Here is a 19,482-nt window from a genome sequence, read left to right as displayed (position 1 = left end):
AATCAAATCCATTAATTTTGTTGGGAGCTGCTTACCAGAAATGTTACCTAGCAATTATAGTGAGAATTTTCTGTGAAACAACTTCTGTTTCTCAAAATGAGATTCTGAAAATCCCCCACTAACATTTCTGCAGAAATGCGTTATGGCTTGTCCAAATAGGACAATCTCATCTTTTCACACAAAAGCTTACAGAGCTTGTAATTTACTGCATTACTGTTTATTTTAATGACTGTTCTAGGCACTGACTTGGTATGGGTAAGAGGAGATTAATTTGTTATTAATGCATCTTGAAAGTTCACCCAATTTACACAAAGTAATGAAAAGCTTAATTTGAACTCTCAGCAGTTCCGGTTTCCCCCTATCTGAAGTTTGCATCACGTACTTTATCAAGTCCTCAAGAGGATGCTTCAGAGCAAAAAAAAAAAAAAGATTAAGATGATCGGAGAAATCGTGTTCCCAATGTGCATCAAGGCTTTACTAATTAGAACTGCCTATCCCACATACCAAGGTGCAGTGACTGTAAAATTATGTGAAGTTGCATTGGCATGAGGCGCCTGTCAAAGCTCCTGGGGKGGGGTGGGGGGGCAGACCCTCCATGCAAACATGACTTCGGGGGAAGACCATGACGGGGCCAGAAAGGGGAGGAAGACAATAGCAAGAGCATCTCGGCTTACTTGGACAGCAAGATTTGGCAATCGGCGACATCTGATATCAATGACACTCCTAAATTTGGAGGAGGAGGGACCAAAGAACAAAAATGAAAACCAAGAGCATATCAAGAAAACCTTACTGCAAGCAGCCCTCATTTGTGTGAACATTCACTTTAAAGATTGTCTGGATGAGTGAAGACTTCTCAATGTGTTTGTGAGATTAGTTCTTTAGGCATAAGGCAACATCTGACAATAAATCAACTTGTCAAGGCAGTAGGGTTTCCAAAACTGGGCATGAGGACCATTTTTTGTGAACCAGTATGATGCTCATTCTGTCATTGCTTTAGTTGCCTAAAAAGAACAATCACTGTTAAATATATTACGTATATTTAAATATATTTCACATGTTCCTAATGTTGCCTTTCCACTTAAGAAATAGTGGAATTGCCACAGAGATATTATTTAACCCCCAGCTGCAGAAGAGCTACTTTTGATCAAAAGGGGGAAGGAGACAACTCTGAAAGTAACACCTGAGACATTGCCGAGAAAAGAAAAGCATGAGATCCACTAACAAAGGTCGGTTTGAGAAGAGGAAAATAAAAGGCCCATGTTCAAACCCTTTTCTCCCCTTGAAACAAAAAGCCTCAGAAACTCAAAACTGACTGATTTAAAAACCAAAAAGCCCCCCCCCCCCGCCCCAAACCTAAGACAAAACCAGGTCCTTCTTCCCACTCAAGGCAGCTGATTTTTCAAACTACAAAGTGAATTGGCTATTAAAAAATACAGTCTCTATATGTTAGATATATTGTATATATGCATTCACTTGTGACAATGAAAATCCCCCAGACTTTTCAGCACATGGATACTGTGCCTTGGTCTCGTGCACATATGCAGTAAAATAAACTAATGACTAAAAGCATCATCTTATGTGACTTGTTGGGTAATGTTCATATAAATGAATGCAGACACAGTCTGTCACAGTAGCTTTTTCCCCAAATTACAGTGAACCAGATGGTGTTTAATATGTAAAGTGTGTGACACTTTCAAACATGCTGCTAGGGTCTGTTGTATAAAACTCTGTACATGGGTGGACCATATTTCGACCCTTTCTAATAATTCCTTTAAAAGGATCTGAAATGTTACTTGAGAGAAGACGACTGATTAAAGCTCAAGTCTTAACACAACTCTCACTTTAGGTGCTACACATGCACACACACACGAGCTAAAGAACTATAAGCATGGATGTAGATTTTTAAATAGCAAATTTATTTCCTTTTTGAGACAAAAGAACCATTCTGCTCTGCAAAGTAACTGACAAAGTAAGATTTATTATTGTTTGATTTTCACATTGCACTTGCTTAAATGAGATGGGTTTTCTGATGGATAAGCCCCGCAAATTGAAACTCAGCTCAGATTTTCTCTTCTTGTAGACCACTGTTTTATAATTAAATCTGCAAATCTTGGGGGTTTACTACCTCTTCTGCTAACACTAGCTCTCCCTGCTATAGTACAGAAATAATACTGCACATATACAAACCCATATTTGTGTAGACACACAGACACACTTTCAGAAATACAAGAAATTGTTGCAAGTGAAAGGTGTCATTTTAATTTATACTCCCCAGCGGGAACTTCAGTCAAGCAGTGTCCTGCCCACAAGCCTAATGGCAATTCTTCCGCGGCCTTCAGGTCAGGATGTAGTAGAACATATTCATGCAGCAAACAGATCTAAAGCATGGTAGGTGAAAGGAGGAAACTGTCAACCCTATTGCAAGATTGGTTGTAAAGCTCCTTAAAAATGCTTATTTAAATTAATTTTATGCTAACAAAAAATGACTGCTTTAAAGTGGCAAGTTTACATTATTTGTATTTTTTACCCAGCACGCTCTTTTATCAGTCTATTTTTAATATGGATGTTACATCCTAATATTTACAGAAAAGGAAAGTTCTAAAACAATAGGATATTTATTTGCATACAAATATTTACAGAAACATACTTAAAAAATTAAGTATTTGAAATTTAATTGATTTCACTTCAAAAAAGCTTCAAGCTTTTATGTTATAAAAACATACTGCCTTTACTATGCTCAAATTTAGTATTCAGATCTCTAGATTTTCTTATCAGGGCTTTCTTTTGTGCTTCATCAAATCGATTGACTTTGAGATCCTGGTCTCGGTCAAATGGCCTTCTTTCTTGAGGTTTGTTCTTTTCTTCAGATGCTTTGCTTTTTAGCTTTTTATGATGTATGTCCATGAGAGATTCTGACCTCCTTGACTCCTGGGAAAAAGGGAAGAAGGAGGAGGGAAAAAATATTATAAAATGTCAACAATATATAGAAAACACAAATAATCAAATGGGCCAAGAATTAGGAAGGCTAAGAATTCCAGAAAGCTTAGTAATTAGAAAACAGAATGGTAAATTTAATTTTGCATATACAGTGCAGAATAGTTCTGAGAAGCACAGGTAATCTTGTCTGTGTGGAGTAAGACACTGATAATTCAATTCCACTGATGTTAAAGATACCATATTATTTTGAAATCTTCACACACAGTAACAATAAAAATAACGTGAAGGAAATACGAAGATGCTCTGCCATGATTTGCAGAAACATAAGCTAAGACAACACATCAGGAGAAAGATCTTAAAATACAGGCCCAGATTCTTATACACTTTTCCTAAGCAGCTGGTTTTGGTCACTGTTAGGGGCAGGAACAAATGAGACACCCTTTTGATCTTATTCTCACACAAAGTTATGTCTTTGATTTGCCCTCTTAACTTTTCAGTATTTATCTGCTGCCAGTCCACAAGACAAGGTCACAGGTGTGAACTAAAGCACACATTGAAGCATTTTGCCAAGTCAAGGACTCAGTTGTGTTGAATAAAAAGCATGATCCAGCCTAAAACCGATGTAAAACTTGCACTGATTTCACACAGGCACAGCATCATGTGGCCCCTCCTTTACTCAGATGAAGTGTATTTCTGTATCTCTGTGTAGTAAATTGCTCCAACTCTCAAACCATTGCAAACAAGCCAAAAGGCCAGTCCAAACCAATTCTCTCATCAGAGAGAAAAGATGAGCAGCTCCATCTTCTCTTATCTAGGAACACAGGACTTTTATTCTGAAAGGTTCATTTCCCATCACTCCCTGTTCAATCACTTATTTCACCAGACATAACAATAACAATCCATATATGACATAAAAAAAATGATTCCCATGGAAAACAGAAAATGGATAACACTTTTTCCTGATTTAACTGCATTGATGCAGACAGAATTGCACCAGAGAATAAATTTGTCACTAGCACTGCAGGAATTAACAGTAAGAAACCATTTTAAGAACTAAAGCTCTTTTCTATGAAAATATCCTCAATAAAAGTTAACAGAGAAAGGAAAAGGAAAGAAGAGACAAAAAATTTAATAGAAAAGAAAAAAAAACAGAAAAAAAGCCAATAAAGAACAAGCCAAGAAACTCTGTTCCTAAACAAAATGCCTTCTGCAATTTTGGAATAGAAGTCTGTTAACCTTAAAAACAATAAAAAGACATATATGTGTGTGTATATATATATATATTTGTGTGTATATATATGTGTATATATATGTATGTTTTATTCTGGCAACAGAACAGAATAAATATATTCTACTACATCTATAATGGCAGTACAAACAGAAAATAGAGAGGAAATTTAAGGTAGCATACTAATAGCTCTGGATTTGCAAGTCCTGTAAATCAAGAGAGACATACGATTTAATGAACTACAAATAAATTATTAAAAGTGCCAGATAAACTCCAATCTTGTAATATAAGCCAAGGCTGTGATTTTCCAAGTTAATTACACTCTCAGGAGACCTGACTGTCTTCTGTAAGACTTCAAACCATAAATCAGGGGAGAACAGGAAGGAGCAGCTGTAAGGCAGGCAATAGACCACACACACTGGAGGATGGTGTGGACAGACAGAAAGGCAAGAGGGAATTTGATGTGGAATTCAAATTTTTTTTGTGATCAACATCTGTCTGTGAAAATTAATTGTCTCTGCGGAGACTGAAAAAAACTTCATGTGACAATGCTGTTATAATGAGGCAGTTAGCTACAGAATTGCTCTGCTTAGTCCATTAAGCTTCTTTTTGGCTAATCTATATTTCACTCTAAAAATTAAACCTTTAGTGCCCTTTTCTTCTTCTTGGGATGTTGGTAATTCAGTGAAGCAAGCTAATGTTTGAACCGAGTTTGTCTGTGCAGCGACAAYGTCCTGATGTGGGGATGCTTTAAGCAAAACAGCAACTGAAACTGCTATAGGAGAATGCATAGAAAACCCTATCCATACAAAAAACAATCCTAACGCCCTGTTTTCAGCAGCAGCTTAAGGACCCAATCCTGCTCTTGTTGAAGTCAGTGGGAAATGTTCTAATGACTAAACAGCAGTAGATTTGGGCCCTAAAAAGGAAGAATGTAGTGGTATCACCATGGAAACCAGCAGTGCTAGAAACGAGAACCAGAAAGAAAAGAGTGAAGAGTGAAGAATTAAAGGAAATTCGTGAAGAGGATGCATTCTGCTATTATACTTACATTGTATGAAGTCACCTGCTCAACAAGTCTCTTGTCTCTCCCAGACAATACAATTTCTTCATTATCYTTACTGGCTGACTTTTTTGCCTCTTCTCTTTCCTGATGAGTGGAAGCAAATTACATGTTATATTAATCAGAATGTCTGAAGTAAATAGCAAGGAAATCTACAGTTACTTTAATTAAATATGAAGCGTAGAGGCCACCAGATATTTTTTGCTCTGCTTGATAAGAGAAGAGACTGGACACACTGTATTTGGAAATTCAGTGAGCTGATACAGAGTGACTGGCTACTGCAAAAGACAGAGAGAAGAGAGAGAGAAAAATAAAAGAACAGCAATTTTAGTTAAAATGGTTATTTCCTCTCCTTTAGTCTGAATTCCTGAGTTTTGGTAATCTAAAGAGAAATCTGAAAAAAGCTTTCTCATTGAACAGCTCAGTGGATCTTTAGTTTGTTTTCACAGAACACTAACAACATATATACTGCCTGCATGTATACATGAATGAATAAATGCTCACTTTGGCTTTTCTCTCTCTGTCAGCTGCAGTATCTGTCCAAATGGATCTATCGCCTGATTTTTCATCAGCTCTTCTCTTGAATGTTCTTGGGCCAAACCCAAAACTTTTCAGTTCAGGTGGAAGCTCCGTCATCCATGATTCCCTGGTAACTTGCTTGGGTTCATCCTTTACAAAAGAAAGAAAGTGAAAAAATAGAAAAAAACAAATAACCCAAACTTGCCACCTGAATCTATTAACTTCCAGCAGAAATTATGGATTTTTTTTTTTTTTTGTCTTAACAACAATTACTACCACTTAGAAAAACTGCAATAAAACTGCAGCTGGGTCCACATAGAAAAACTGTCAGGCATGGAAAAACACAAATACATCCACCAAAAAAATATTGAAAGAGAAAAATATCCAACTTACATTGTCTGCTGAAGTAAGTTTTTCTTTCATTCTCTGAGCTCTGCGTTCAAATTCTTTAGTTACATCAGACTCCACTGGTCCTTTTGCAGGCATTGGGCCTATAAGGTTGTCTTCCTCTTCACTACTATCTGTTACCTTCCAAAAATAAAATATTTCTCTCAATCATAGTGTTAAGACACTCAAGAAATACTTCAGCTTCATAGAATTAGAATGATTTTGTCTAGAAGAGCATAAAAATCTTACACAATGCATGTGCTAATCATACAACAAAAGCATAGATTACAACTCCATATTAGACCTGTTCTAGCAATTTAACATGGATATTCAGTCCCTGCATTTCCAAAAGCATCATCTCTTGTCCCCGAGGCAGGAATGCTAGTAAACACAGAAGCAGTACACAACAGGGTATTGCTACTTTATGCCGCTCTGCATGCGTTGCTGTAGCCTTAGTGGCAGTAGATAGATTAGAAACACACAAGCATACAACTTTGATAATCTGGGCTTCACCATCACTAGTGATGTTTGGATGCACCTCCACAATAARGCTTGTGATTTCACACAGCAAGAGGAACTCCTGTCAACAGGGCTCAGATTCTGTATGGACACTAGGAAGACCAATAAGCAAGCCAGGGTAGAGGTGGCACATATGGAACGACATCCCTGGGTATAGTACCTGCTAGTCTAATCTCTTGGTTTTGTCATTCACTTCTTCAATCCCTTTTGACATTGCTTTCTAAACAGTTACGTTATTTGGAGAACTTTTGAAAAAGTTAAGTTTGAAACGGACTAAATATTAAGAAAACTCTTTCTGGATACAGGGTATTGTACAGAAGGCTCATAGGTCCCTCTGGGTTAAGAAGAGTAAAGGTGTAGAGGGCAGTAGAAGTGGACAGAATGCAGAAAAGGGGACACTGAGCAGTGCCTTGAAAGCAAGGGAGCCCGACATCTACAAAAATGAAAAGACAGCCTACAGCCTGAATGTGGGAGGTAAAGCAATGGGAGTAGGATGATAACGAGGTTGTAGAATCAGGCAGCACAGAGCATTGCTTGAGAATATGATGTGGTGGCAAATGTGTTTCAAGCAAAGGGTGGGGGAAAGGGGAGATTTGTTTCTGTTATGCTGAACTTCAGCTGTCAGGTGGACAACCTAACACCAGATGTGACATTACCAGGGAGGAGAACAAGAGTGCTGCGCAGTGCAAAACCAAAACTATGAACCTTCTGTGTAAAATAAGGCACCTGAGGCAAAGGTGATCCAGGGCCTACAGTAGAGAATTAGAGAACAAAGTACAGAATCCACCTAATGGAAGCATGAAAATGGAGGACAAGGGAAAGGAGGACAGCAGTAAAGGTACCTTGCAACACTGAGTTCAGTCCTTAATACTTAAGGCTGCTCATAGCTGGCATCCCACCACTGTAGAGGGATTTGGGCTAAGGAAGTCAGAAGACAGTAGGTGTAATATTAGTCATGTCATTCTTTTGTGTGCTGTCTGCTACAGAAACCGGTATGCCTTAATGACTGCTGCAAGCTAGCCAAGCCAGTTGACACCATCTGCTTTTAGGCCTTGGCAGAGGTAAGAACAGTGGAGAAGCAAACTTGCAAGTAGAAAGAGACACAGCTGGGTATAGCTGTGGACCACGAGGTATAACAAGAGGCTTAACAAATGTAACAGCTGTATCCAATCTGAAAGGCTGAGCTGGATAAGAAATAACTGGCCATTTACAAACACTAATAATGCAAGTAGATAATAAGAATTTCTCTTGTCTTTTTGCTCTGAAACATTTACAGATTCAAATCTTCACATTAAACTACCACTGCTTTAACTTTTAGAGAATGAGGTGACCTCCTTCTCTCCCCTCCGTCTTTTTTTTTTTGAATGAATGAACAGGTGGTGAACAGGAAGAATTAACTTGAAAAAACAGCCTAATAAAACAATTCCCTCTCTCCACATACAAATAAACAAAAAATGCAAAGATATAAGGCTTTCACAATAAATTGTAAAGCAGTTGAGGATGAAAGACAAAAAAAATTCCACACTGGGTTTTAATTGAAGAGGCATGTCTCATTGCCCTTCTCATTAGTGTTAAGTTCAATTCACTCCATTACCACCTGCCTCAAACCAGATACAATTAAACAAACATCAAAAAATAATGCCCCCTGTTTGAAGGAGAAATCAAAAYAAAGTGAAGAGTCAACATGAAATAAGCTGCCTCTAAAGACGTACTGAAATACAAAATAATTAAACAATACTAAAACAAAGTAAGTAAACCCCAACAAATTATTGTATCAGATTCAAAGGTAAAAAAAGACAGGAGATTATCAGGAAGAGAAAAAAAAAAGAAAAAAAAGCTAAGTTCCATGAAACAAAGTTGATGTCAGAGATGAAGATCCGTATAGGAAAAAGATTCTTTTTTTTGTTTGTAAAATATATAAACAGCCCAATTTTGACATTCCTGTCTCAAGACATTTGTCATTATGATAAATTGCTTGATCGTTATTTGGAATTATAACATGACGAGCATCTTAAAAATGTCAGACAATCATTCTTGATGATAGATTATGACAACACTTGCTGTAGGAGGCAGGAGAATGATATACATCACAAGCACTAATCAAAAAAGTAAAGTTCCAGAGCAGCCTTTGTCTCATCCCTTCTTAGTATGTCCTATAGCACCTGGGAGTTAAACTAAAAAAAAGTAAATATTTTAGAAATAAACAGAGTAACTACGGAAACAAATGATATTTTTTACATATTTAATTAATATTAATCAAATAGAATTAATATTTAGTTTATCATATCCTGAGAGTGATTCAGCTGCCTAACGGTGGTATCTAGTGTCATTTTGGATGTCCAGGGTATCTTGCCTGGCTTAGACATGCTGTTGCTCTGGAAGGATGCAAGTTTCTCTCAGATGCTTTGCCCTATCTGCCAGCCTTTTGCAGATGACCCACATCCCTCAGAATGCTACTGGATGCCCATGTTAGGGAGCTGAATCCTCCCCATACTTCCCACAGTACTTTAGTCACACATCTTACCCCTGAATGTTCTTTAGTAGTACAGGTATTATTTAGTAGCTAGGAATTAGATTATAGGGTCTCTACCTAGTACTTACATAACCTGATCAGAACAGTCAGACACCACAAACTGACAGGTGTGTCAGTGCCACTGTCCCCGATCCTGATGTGCCTTACCCCAAGGTACGGGCCTCATCTTGCTTGAGAAGATCAATTATTGACACTGTAGCATCATTCTTGATTGGATTCTTTTGAATAAATGTATTTAACACCTGCACTAACAAACACGTTAAGAAAGCGAAGTTTTGTTATATACTCAATCCTTTCCCCCATCAGTAAAGGGGTAAAAGCTTGAATAACAGCTAAATATTCACTCTAACAGGTTGCATTACTGCTTTAAAACCTTTAAATTTTGAACTTTGCCAAGACATTCACTTGGGAAGAACATGTCATACCAAAAGAAAGAATGGAAGAACATCGGGGAGAAGTACTCTGCAACTTGAGACACCTAGCTCTCTTGTGTACAGCCTGCAACATCCATTTAACAGCAAAATCACAACAAACCAGACTAGTCTTTTTCTTTTTAAAACTTATTTATGCTTCAGTATTTGACTCAAGCAAAAATGAGCCAGACACTTTCTGATCTAAAATTAGACTGCCATGCTAAAAAGTATGTCTAGTAGACTTTTTCAGGCTCCTACTTGTTTAAGCATTTCAGATAGCTTGTTCTAAAACAAGAGATGTCTGTTTCTACAAACCTGGGTACAGAATTCTGATGAAACGGAAGGTCCTATGGAATATTTGTTATTCCCAATGTCCTCTGAAGGTTTCCTAAAGCCAGGTGGTAATGCAGGACCTATAATGGGCCTCAAGGGGAAAAAAAAAAGTTTGTAAGTGAAAAAAGGAAGTAAAATAAGCAACATGGACAGTACATTAAATGACAGCCTTCTCTTGCTTGGTGCAGGAATAATTTTTAAATAGATTAACATAAAATTTTTGGTGAGAAGTGCGATTCCCTTCCCTCCCTGTGCCAAGTGTGCCCCCTCTGTGCATGTCATAGAAATCATCGAATTCACAAGAACAGTCTATCCCATTTTCAAGGAGGATCTCTGTAGATAGCTGGGAAGCAACAAAACTGGGAAAGTTGGAGCATGTGATCAAGAAAACCCACTTATTTCTTCCCAAGCTTCCTTTATCAGATTCAAGAGCAATGAAAGGTGGAAGGTCAAATACACCTTATTCTTTTGTCTAACAACAAAGGTGATTTTGCTATTCTTGCCCTTCACCACAGTTTCACAGTCCTTCAGTAAACAAAATCAGTGAACTGCTCTGATTTAAAATGTTTGTTTTTCCATGGGGCAGGGAAGACAGAAGAGGAAACAGAGACAGGTTTTGAAATCCCAGTTAACTTCATTGATTTGATTTACATAGCAACTCTGCAAGGAGTATGACAAGTCAATTGGTTCCAGGGACAGAGAAAGGCAAGGATCTCTTTTCAGGGGTAAAAACAGTTTAAAGTGTACATTGAACTGCACTTACAGTATTGAAAAGACTCTTGTATACAAGATCCTCTTTTAATAGTCCACCATACTCTTCAAAGGTTAATAAAAGCTAATAAAACCTTGAAGAATCATCCCCTGAAGAATATCTAAGTGACAGCATCCTTAGAGTGTATCAGATGGAGACTTTATTTATTATGATCTCCAGTCTCTGAGCTTTTGGGCAATCAAACGTAACACAACATAAATTGAATTATTCTAATTACATTCTTTTATTAAATCCAATATAATCTAATCATCACAGCCCTGCAGTAGTGATGTGTTTGTCAGGATTTGAAGGGGGAAAAGAAAAAAGAAGGAAGTCTTGCCAGAAAGATACTAGTAGAGAGAATTTAGCTAACCACAGAGAGGCACAAGCACATGTGAGCTCAGGCCAGGAGAGGGGCACTGGTGAGGTTTCAAACCCAGGCAAGAAGTCTGGGATAAATCTGAAACTTCACCTCCACCTAGCTGCTGGCAGAGAGAAACCACCTTTACTTTCCTCCCTTTCTTTCCAACTACTTTCTTGTTAAAACCATGTTTTAGGTTTTCAATATAATTTGAAGAGTTTGAATGTAAACCCTTACAGACACGGCAAAAAGAATCCTTTATTTTAGTATACAGGCACCTTTATTTTGTGGGTAAAGAGATTTAAACCAAACTATAAATAAAGCTTTCTACTGAGACACATCAGAACATCTACATTGTGCCCTATATCTGTGCAACTTGTGAAAAAGAGCAGATATTAAATACCTTGCCTTGCTTCTGTCACAGCTCAAAGGCTCTTCCAAGGAACAGAAAAATGGTTCCTATACTCATCCTTCCCACACTCTTCATTTCTATGCTCTTCTTCCACATGAATAACCCTGTTGCTCAGATCTTTCCTCAGCAGCACAGAGCTGACATGATTCTTGACAGTTTCCTGAATGTCTAAAGGCTCTCTGACCAGACGAAGTGAATGTAAATGAAAACCTGTTAAATGCATTTTGCTGCTGTTGGCAAACTTCAGCACCTATGTACACATGCACTTAGAAATAAAACCTTTTCAGGAATTAAGCTTTCATTTAATGTATGCTGGATTTCATATATGGTAAAGAAAGCTTTCTTGTTGTTCRACTTTAAGTTCTCACTAATGCAGGATGTGCATTTCAGCATTCTTCTGATGTTTAACTTCAGCATTTTAAGGTAATGCTCGTTCTTCATCTTGATGTATAAATATTTCCGGAAAACTTAGGAATACTCCACTTTTGCCTAACTTTGGTAAAAAGCAATATTCTTTCCAAAGTTGAAGGAAATCTGCTCACATAGGCATTTTATGCTGGAATGATTTAAACATTTTTTAAAAAGCTGCAAATTGCCACGTGAGCTGCTCTTGATTATGAATATTTGCTTTGACAAGCCTGGAAAAGATGTAACTGAGAACAAAAGCTTTTCTAAAAGAACAAGCATGTCACACAGAGCTCACAAACATTATGTCCATACATTGAAACAAACAGTCTTACATTTGTTTCAATTATTCATGGCTAGATTTTCAGCTGTCAATCCACTCAATGCTATGGGCAACGCAGTGGAGAGACAGCTAACAGGATTGTGTCCATGCCCTGCACAGCTTATGCTCCTCAGTGTGCCAGTGTAACTAGACTGCCAGGTGTATGGGGGTGGAAGACAGACAAGGCTCTTCCCACACATTTCACCTTTTCCACCTATTCAGGGATATGGGCTGTGTGCAAAACAGCTCTGCACAATCCGCTTTTCCAGTGCGTGCCAGGCACAGTTGTATGATGAGCTAAGGCAAAGGAACTATCAGGAACCTTTTATTGTTTGAATCCCTCATACCTGCACACAACACCAAACAGACTCTTGCCCTCTGAATTTAAGTGCAAGTTATCCACCATTTTAGAAATAAACTGCTACATAGAAATAAAAGTTGGATGAACATTCAAAAGACTAAGATTACATGATGGGAGAGCACCTGTATTACTGCTCGTCTCTCTAACCTTCAGACTACAAGTTACCTTTTCTATCCTCTTTCCCTTTGCATACTTTGACTTCACAATTTACCACAGCAGTATTCATGTCAAAATCAAGAAGGCAAGAAGGCTCCCTCACCTAATGCCAAAAGCTACAGGCATTTATTTATTTTGCTTTATTAGAGATTATATTATTTTTTAGTGATATCCCACATTTTGGGGAAATATTGAGCACAGCTTAACAACAAATTGGCTCACCTTCCTAGAACTGACAACTCACATGTGATAGGTAGGTATTGATTTATTTTATCTATCAGCTCTCTATTGCTCTGAGGAAGAGAACTGTGATCAAGAAACTCAACAACCTTTCATCAATGAGTCTTCCCTTGGAAGTAGTGATTTCAGTACGGACTATCATTTACACAAGGAAGTGCAAAGATTGATGCAAAGACTAGGAGGATGAGAGACATGGTTAATTTATGAATGGAATTCATAATTAGTTTTCTTTATAGGTATTTTATAATTGTGTACAATCAAATGGAAAGSTTTCTGATAGAGGCTATAAATAACACTTATTTGTTTAGACATGACAACTTGCTTTCTAGAAACCTACAGGATTCAGATTAGCTTTCTACCTGCAGACATGTAAACAATAATCCTCAGTGCATTAGCAAAGCAACAACTCCAACGCTCTGCATTGTATTATGTCACACAAAAGCTAAATGCCCTACTCTCTCCCCAGCCAGAATGAACTACATAAATACGGGTCCTTGTACCTATAGTTTGTTTTCCTGCGCTTTTTTTGAGATATCATAAGAAACAGAAGTTGTTTGACATTCAAAATATAAATCAGAAAATTTACATTATTTTTCCTTTTCCTCTCCAACCTTCCAAACAGTACTAGGAGGAATCTGCATTCTGTTTCAAGGGAACGCTGTTCTCGTTCTCAAAATATGCAGGAAGGAATTCTAATCACCTAAATCTCAAGTGCACAATTGAATTGTTCTGTAATAGTGACACAAAATATTTTAGCTTAAATAATTGTGTTTTAAGGAAACAATCCTGAGTATTACTCCATTTTAATCACCTCTCTGGAGAATCATCTTGTTTTTTAAAACCAGGAGGAAGAGCAGGTCCAAAAAATCCATCATCATCATCTTCCTGAATTCTTTTTGGCTTTCTGCAAATACAAAGATTTCACTTAATAATTATCTTGACATACAAGGCAATTATCTACATTTTAAAAAGGAAAAAAAAAAACATAAAAATGATTTCAGACAGTCTTATGTACTAAATATCTCACTGTTTCCAAGGAAACAGTGCAAAAGGATCCAAAATAATTTGGAACAATTAAAAATTTGGTAGCATAAGCCTCACTCCAAAAATGCTCTGACATTTAAAAAATATTAAGAGTGCTTTTGCTGTAGAAAGAAGAGTAGTATAATGTTGAAATACCATTTTCTATTCACAAAGTAATTTTATATTCAGCACACTCTACACTTTTGTACACTGCCTGCTTTTTGACTAGTAGTTTTCCCAAACCAATTCTACTAAGACTGAAAAATTGGCGGATAAGAGAACAGGAGAAAAGTCATTAATATGTACTCCAACACTCATCAAGACAGCGTAATGTCCTTCAAGATCCTTACATAAGACCTAATACAAACACACACAAGTTCTTAACGCAGCAATTGTGAGTAATCAATTCCACTAAATTAGGATATGTAAAGACTCCTGTTATTTGCTAAACAATTCAAGTCTTTCATCACAGTTGACTTAGTCGAATATATAAACTCATGCCCACGAGTTCTTATGTTCTTATGACCTTGGTGCAAAGTAGTACAGCACACACAGGGCCAAATTCAAGCAACATTTATATGCTTTATAAGTGGTGTCTGTCCTCAGTATACACAATCAAAACATTAAGGAATTTTTTAGTCTAACTGGAGAACTGAACTGAAAGATGAACATATAAAAATTGGATTGTCCTACATAACCTAATTCCACCCAAAGGAGTCACACAGGTCAACTGAACATTCTTGGCCCAGAAGAACATGGGGAAGACATCATCACGTTTTACTCAGGTACAGGGTTTGCCTTTTTATTTGTATGCTATTGTCTCCTTCTCATATTTTATAGAGATACACTTCAATTCCAACTTCTGCGTAATTTTATGATGTAAATACATGAAAGACCTAAGAACATACTAACTTGGGTGTTGGAACTCCTTCTGACTCTTCTTCGGAATCTCTGTCTGCCTCTCTGGGCAGAGGAAGAGACTCTGAATCATCATCACTCTCAGGTGTTTCTGAGCTAYAGCTGCTTTTATAGCCCGGAGGCAGCGCTGGTCCTGCAACTGAACACCGAGAGTTATTTGGGACATTTTATTAAACATTTCAAATGAGTATTACCCATCTTGGTATTCCCAAAACACAAATCTACCTGGAATTCAATCATTACTATGTCTAGCGTTTAGAGAAGATATCTAAACAAACTCCTAGTTATTAAATGATTTTATTCAGCACCATACTGCCATGAACAGCCCCTGTATWGTACCGTAGTACATTATTAATACATTATCACACTAGTTACCTTCTGTACATTAGTTATCTTCTGGTACAGCAGCAGAAAGGCCTGCTTTGTCTAACAACTGATTTAAAATGTATATGGTATAGATTGGTATATTAAAAAGAAACAATTACATTAATCAAGCATTTGAAGCTTATTACTGAAGAATCACATCATTTGTCATACACAGAATGGGAGGCCATAGATTAGTGCAATCTAATTGCCATCCTGCTTTAGAAACGGTTTAGCAATTAAGGTTATTTCCAGTTCAGCTAAGCGTGAATAGCAGGCACGGACTTAAATACTCTGCTGAATAAAGGATGATTTAGGCATTCAGACTTCAAAGAATCACTGCTGTCGGAAGACCTAGGTGGTGGATGGAGCTCTCCTCATATGCAACCAACCTTTCACTCTCTGGAGTAGTGAGATACCCTAGCAAAGGACAAATTCAGAGACTAACACTTGTAATGGGCGCGAGCCGGCTCTGCCATTGTCCTCATCAGCATGCACAGTTATGGTATGACTCACTCCCTTGGAAATAGTACCACATATATTGAGTCCAGAAGTAGTTTAACCATATTCATGTGGCACTGAACCTAATAATAAATGCCCCCCAAACAAGAAACTTGATACAGATACCCTCCCTGGCTCAGCACAGAGCTAGCTGGAGTAAGGAAAGACCTGCAATTGTCCCAAGCTAAGAAGCCTTCCCAAATGCAGGTTACAGCATGCAGAGACAGCATAGTTTATACACAGCACGAATAACCTACCCATATAATAGATCTGATTGTACTGGTAATTTAACTTTCTGCAACACAGATGCCATGCCTCCTTTTAAGATTTCAAACATTGATTCCAAGAGTGACAGGACAGGAAGATGTTTGGTGGGGAAACAGCATTGTTAACTTATGAATAGTCAAGGGCTAGATGAAAAGATGAGATGCAATAAAATTACATAAATGAAGGGTAACAGGAAATTACATCTCCAGTTAAAGAACTACGACCTTTTTGATGGTGCAAAATAAACTAAATTTAGATTAAAGTTCCATTTTTAGCTGACAAAGGCTAGCAGAAATTGAGACCTTCAAATGAGCTTTATGAAGCTTTTATCTGTCTTTAATGCAAGACACAGAACAAAGGCAAATTATGCGGCATCACAGACAGATAGGCTGCTTATTTTGGTTCTGTTTTAATGAGAGTAACTTTAATCAGGACATGCAAATGCATTTCAGCACCAAGGAGGAAAAAAAAAGAAAACAATCTGTAACAGTAAGTTCAAGATGAGAGGGAACCAACAGATGAATGATAAATAGGAGTGCAGGCTACTACCAGGAAGCCTCCAATTCTGGTTTGAGAATCACCTTCACACACAAGGTGCTTTTTAATTTTTTTWAATTAATTTATTTATTTTTAAATCAACCACTTTCTCTCACCCACTGGTACCCTGATATCCCGAAAGAGGAACTTCATTTGCTCTGAATGCAGAGAGGATAAGAGAAAAGTATTTGGGGTGAAAGGAGCAACCTGAAATGCAGTCTGATGAGTCTGATACCACAGAGGAAGAGAGAAATTGGGAGTGGCTATGTGAGCTGGAAAGAAGAAGTAAAAGCAAAACTATTTAAGAAAGGAAACTGGTCTCCCAGACACTTCCTCTAGCATCAGTGCCAGTGTACATGTTTTCTGTCTCATGATTTTTTCACACTACTCCCTCCATTATGCTGGTACAACTGTTTTGTTGACTGTGCAATAAATTGGGAAACTTATCAGGCATAAAAATAACACCGAAAAAAAGCAGCACTCCCCTGAAAGAACTGTTTGTTCATGGAATTACAGCCTAAGCAGGACATCCAGAAACAAAGGGAAGACAGACAAGGACTGGTCCTGATAAAGATACCATCAGTTTTCTGATGCCAGCAAAGGACGTTGATATCCCCTGGCAAGGTCAGTTTGAGCTCCCTCTAGTGATGATCTACGGGGAGGACAGCAACTGGTCCTTTTCCTTAGTTATTCCATTATCTCTAGAGGCTGAGATGCACAAGAAGATGAACCAACCCAGATTCTAACTCTGCTCATGATTCACAGCTTCAAACACCACATGCGAACCACAACGTGACGCCACAAGCTGAAACTACTAGTTCTTGATTTTTTTTAAATAAGAAAAAGGCAAGAAATCACATGCTAAAAATTACAACTACTAATGGAAGCTGTATCTTACCCATATAAGACAACAAGAACATAAATTTAAGAACAGATCAACAGACACGTTTTCTTTCATTTCCTACATCTAACATGGTAATATCATGTCAAAGATGGATGACATTAACAAATGGTTATCTTTAGTCTAACATTTATAGTACTGAAAGAAAACTTTTGGATGCAATACTCAGAACAGCTGCCCAAAGTTCTACTTTGTTGTTGTTTTTGGGAGATGAATACTAAGAAAGAAGCCTAAAACAGAAGTGGTTTTAGCAACAAACAAAGAGCAGCTCAAATATCAGTGAGACCATAAGAAAAAAAAAAGAAAACATAGAAAAAAAACTGTTTAGCTCTGGTTAAAAGAGTCAAAAGATCAAGTATCTCTTAGAATACAAGAGGCAATATTTATTGAACACATTTTAGGCCAACTTGTCTCAAGACCCACTAAGCATCACACAGTGCAGAAGATGCTTAGTTACATGGTAGCCTCACTGTGTGATTTGGCCACTCAGAACCTCCATTTGCAGGGCTTCATCTGGAGCTGTGCTTCTACATAGCAAAGCATGTTACAGCCAAGTGCTCACACCTCTTCTTCGCTCTACTCTTCCCCTTCTACACTGCAGCAATCTGCCTCCTGTGTTGAGTGGATACAACTATTTATGGAAACAGACTGACTGGGATCCAGGAACTGGTCAAACTTAATAGTTACAAAACTTTTTGCTGCTTTTAATTGTTTAATTTTTATTTTTTTAAGGCAAATCAGTTCCTTTGCTCACTTCACAGAGAAATACTCAAGTAGCTGTGCCAGCACAACTGTGATGTTCACAGGGACAAAATGTGAACAAAATAGGTTGAATGTCTTATATCAGATATTGCCAAAACACCATGAAGCCATGTCCTAATGATAATTTTAAATTATTTTGTTAAATGGATTCAAATACAATTTGTAACATATATCAATTAATTAAGAGAAGGTAAATAGGTGATCAGCACAAATACGTCACGAGTAAGAAAGACTGCATCAGCTCTAGTAGTCGTGTAGACAGACAGTCGTGTTCAGCACRCATCCAAGTCACAGACAAGCAGCAGGCATCTGGAGCTTGGTGTTGCTATGGKGGCAGTTAAGGCAAGCAGCTTGGCTCTCTCTTCCTATTGCTCCCTCTACTGGATTAGAAACCGAGAAGAGCAGACGGACACAGTAAACCTTTTCCCATCAGAGCTGTTGTGTTTTGAATAACCAGATGACCCCTGAAACACAGCCAGAAACTGAACATACACAATAGTGGTCAGAGCTCCGACTGAGGATAGACACTGTTCAGGCTCAAATTGCTACCGCTATAGATATTGTTGATACTGAAAATAAGAGTGTCAGTGAGAGAAACTGAGCTCCAAAGCAGAATAGCCAACAACCTAGCTGGTCTCAGGTGGGATAGAAAATCACTTCCTATGTGACTGCTAACATTAGAAACGTCAGCAGATCAGGCATCACAACCTCACTGCTTCTGACCACAAGTCACAGTCCTATGTCCTGAAAAAGGTTGACCGAATTTTCAAAAAATATTTTGGTTCGGCAAAGGAAAAGATGCTGCAAAAACCTAACTGTCAACACCACTTTCATTCTCCCCACTAACTTTATAACCTGAAGCTACTGTAGAACACATCACCAAAAAGCAGATACAGGAACTGAAAAATAAAAATAAAAACCAAATTAGTTCAACCATTTTTTAAAACAGACTTGAGATGGTTTCATATCTGCACGATCCAGTCACATGAATTCTTTTCTAAAGAAGTCACTATAAAAACTACCCGTGCAGGTTAGCTTCCTCCAGGYTTCACAGTGGTGGCACATGGAGCTTTAAAAAACTCACTGCAGACGTGCCACAGCTGTCACACCACCCTCTCCGACACGCACAAACCGCTCTCGAGCCCGCGGCGAAGTTTTCTACGACACCGCCCGTTTTTTCACCACAGGAGCGCAGGCCCGGCTTAAGGCCCCCTGACCCTCCCTGAGGAGAAGCCGCGCTGCCCGTGAAGCAGCGCCCTCGCGGCCGCAC

At 38.0% G+C, this 19,482-nt stretch overlaps 1 protein-coding gene across 3 annotated transcripts; it reads right to left on the bottom strand.

Annotated features, from left to right (window-relative positions):
• Positions 1-1,895: 1,895 nt before the first annotated feature.
• On the bottom strand, positions 1,896-19,469 carry GPALPP1 (GPALPP motifs containing 1). 3 transcript variants are annotated; one of them, XM_026072213.1, is made up of 9 exons: positions 19,235-19,469; positions 14,876-15,020; positions 13,752-13,844; positions 9,915-10,023; positions 6,141-6,275; positions 5,733-5,897; positions 5,217-5,315; positions 2,724-2,928; positions 1,896-2,378 (listed from the first exon to the last, which is right to left on the bottom strand). In XM_026072213.1, exons 1-9 carry the CDS (start codon positions 19,275-19,277, stop codon positions 2,362-2,364), a joined length of 1,011 nt encoding a protein of 336 aa, XP_025927998.1. In that variant the 5' UTR covers positions 19,278-19,469; the 3' UTR covers positions 1,896-2,361. The 3 variants fall into 3 exon arrangements, with proteins under 3 accessions (XP_025927998.1, XP_025928000.1, XP_025927999.1); XM_026072215.1 differs by lacking the exon at positions 19,235-19,469 and adding an exon at positions 16,003-19,094; XM_026072214.1 differs by having other exon boundaries at positions 1,896-2,928; positions 19,235-19,468.
• Positions 19,470-19,482: the final 13 nt, after the last annotated feature.

This window comes from Apteryx rowi, unplaced genomic scaffold, assembly GCF_003343035.1.
Source record: "Apteryx rowi isolate R43461 unplaced genomic scaffold, aptRow1 scaffold_339, whole genome shotgun sequence".
Lineage (NCBI taxonomy): Eukaryota > Metazoa > Chordata > Aves > Apterygiformes > Apterygidae > Apteryx > Apteryx rowi.
The sequence above is the reverse complement of the archived record's forward strand: the minus strand, read 5'-3'. Positions and strand labels throughout refer to the sequence as shown.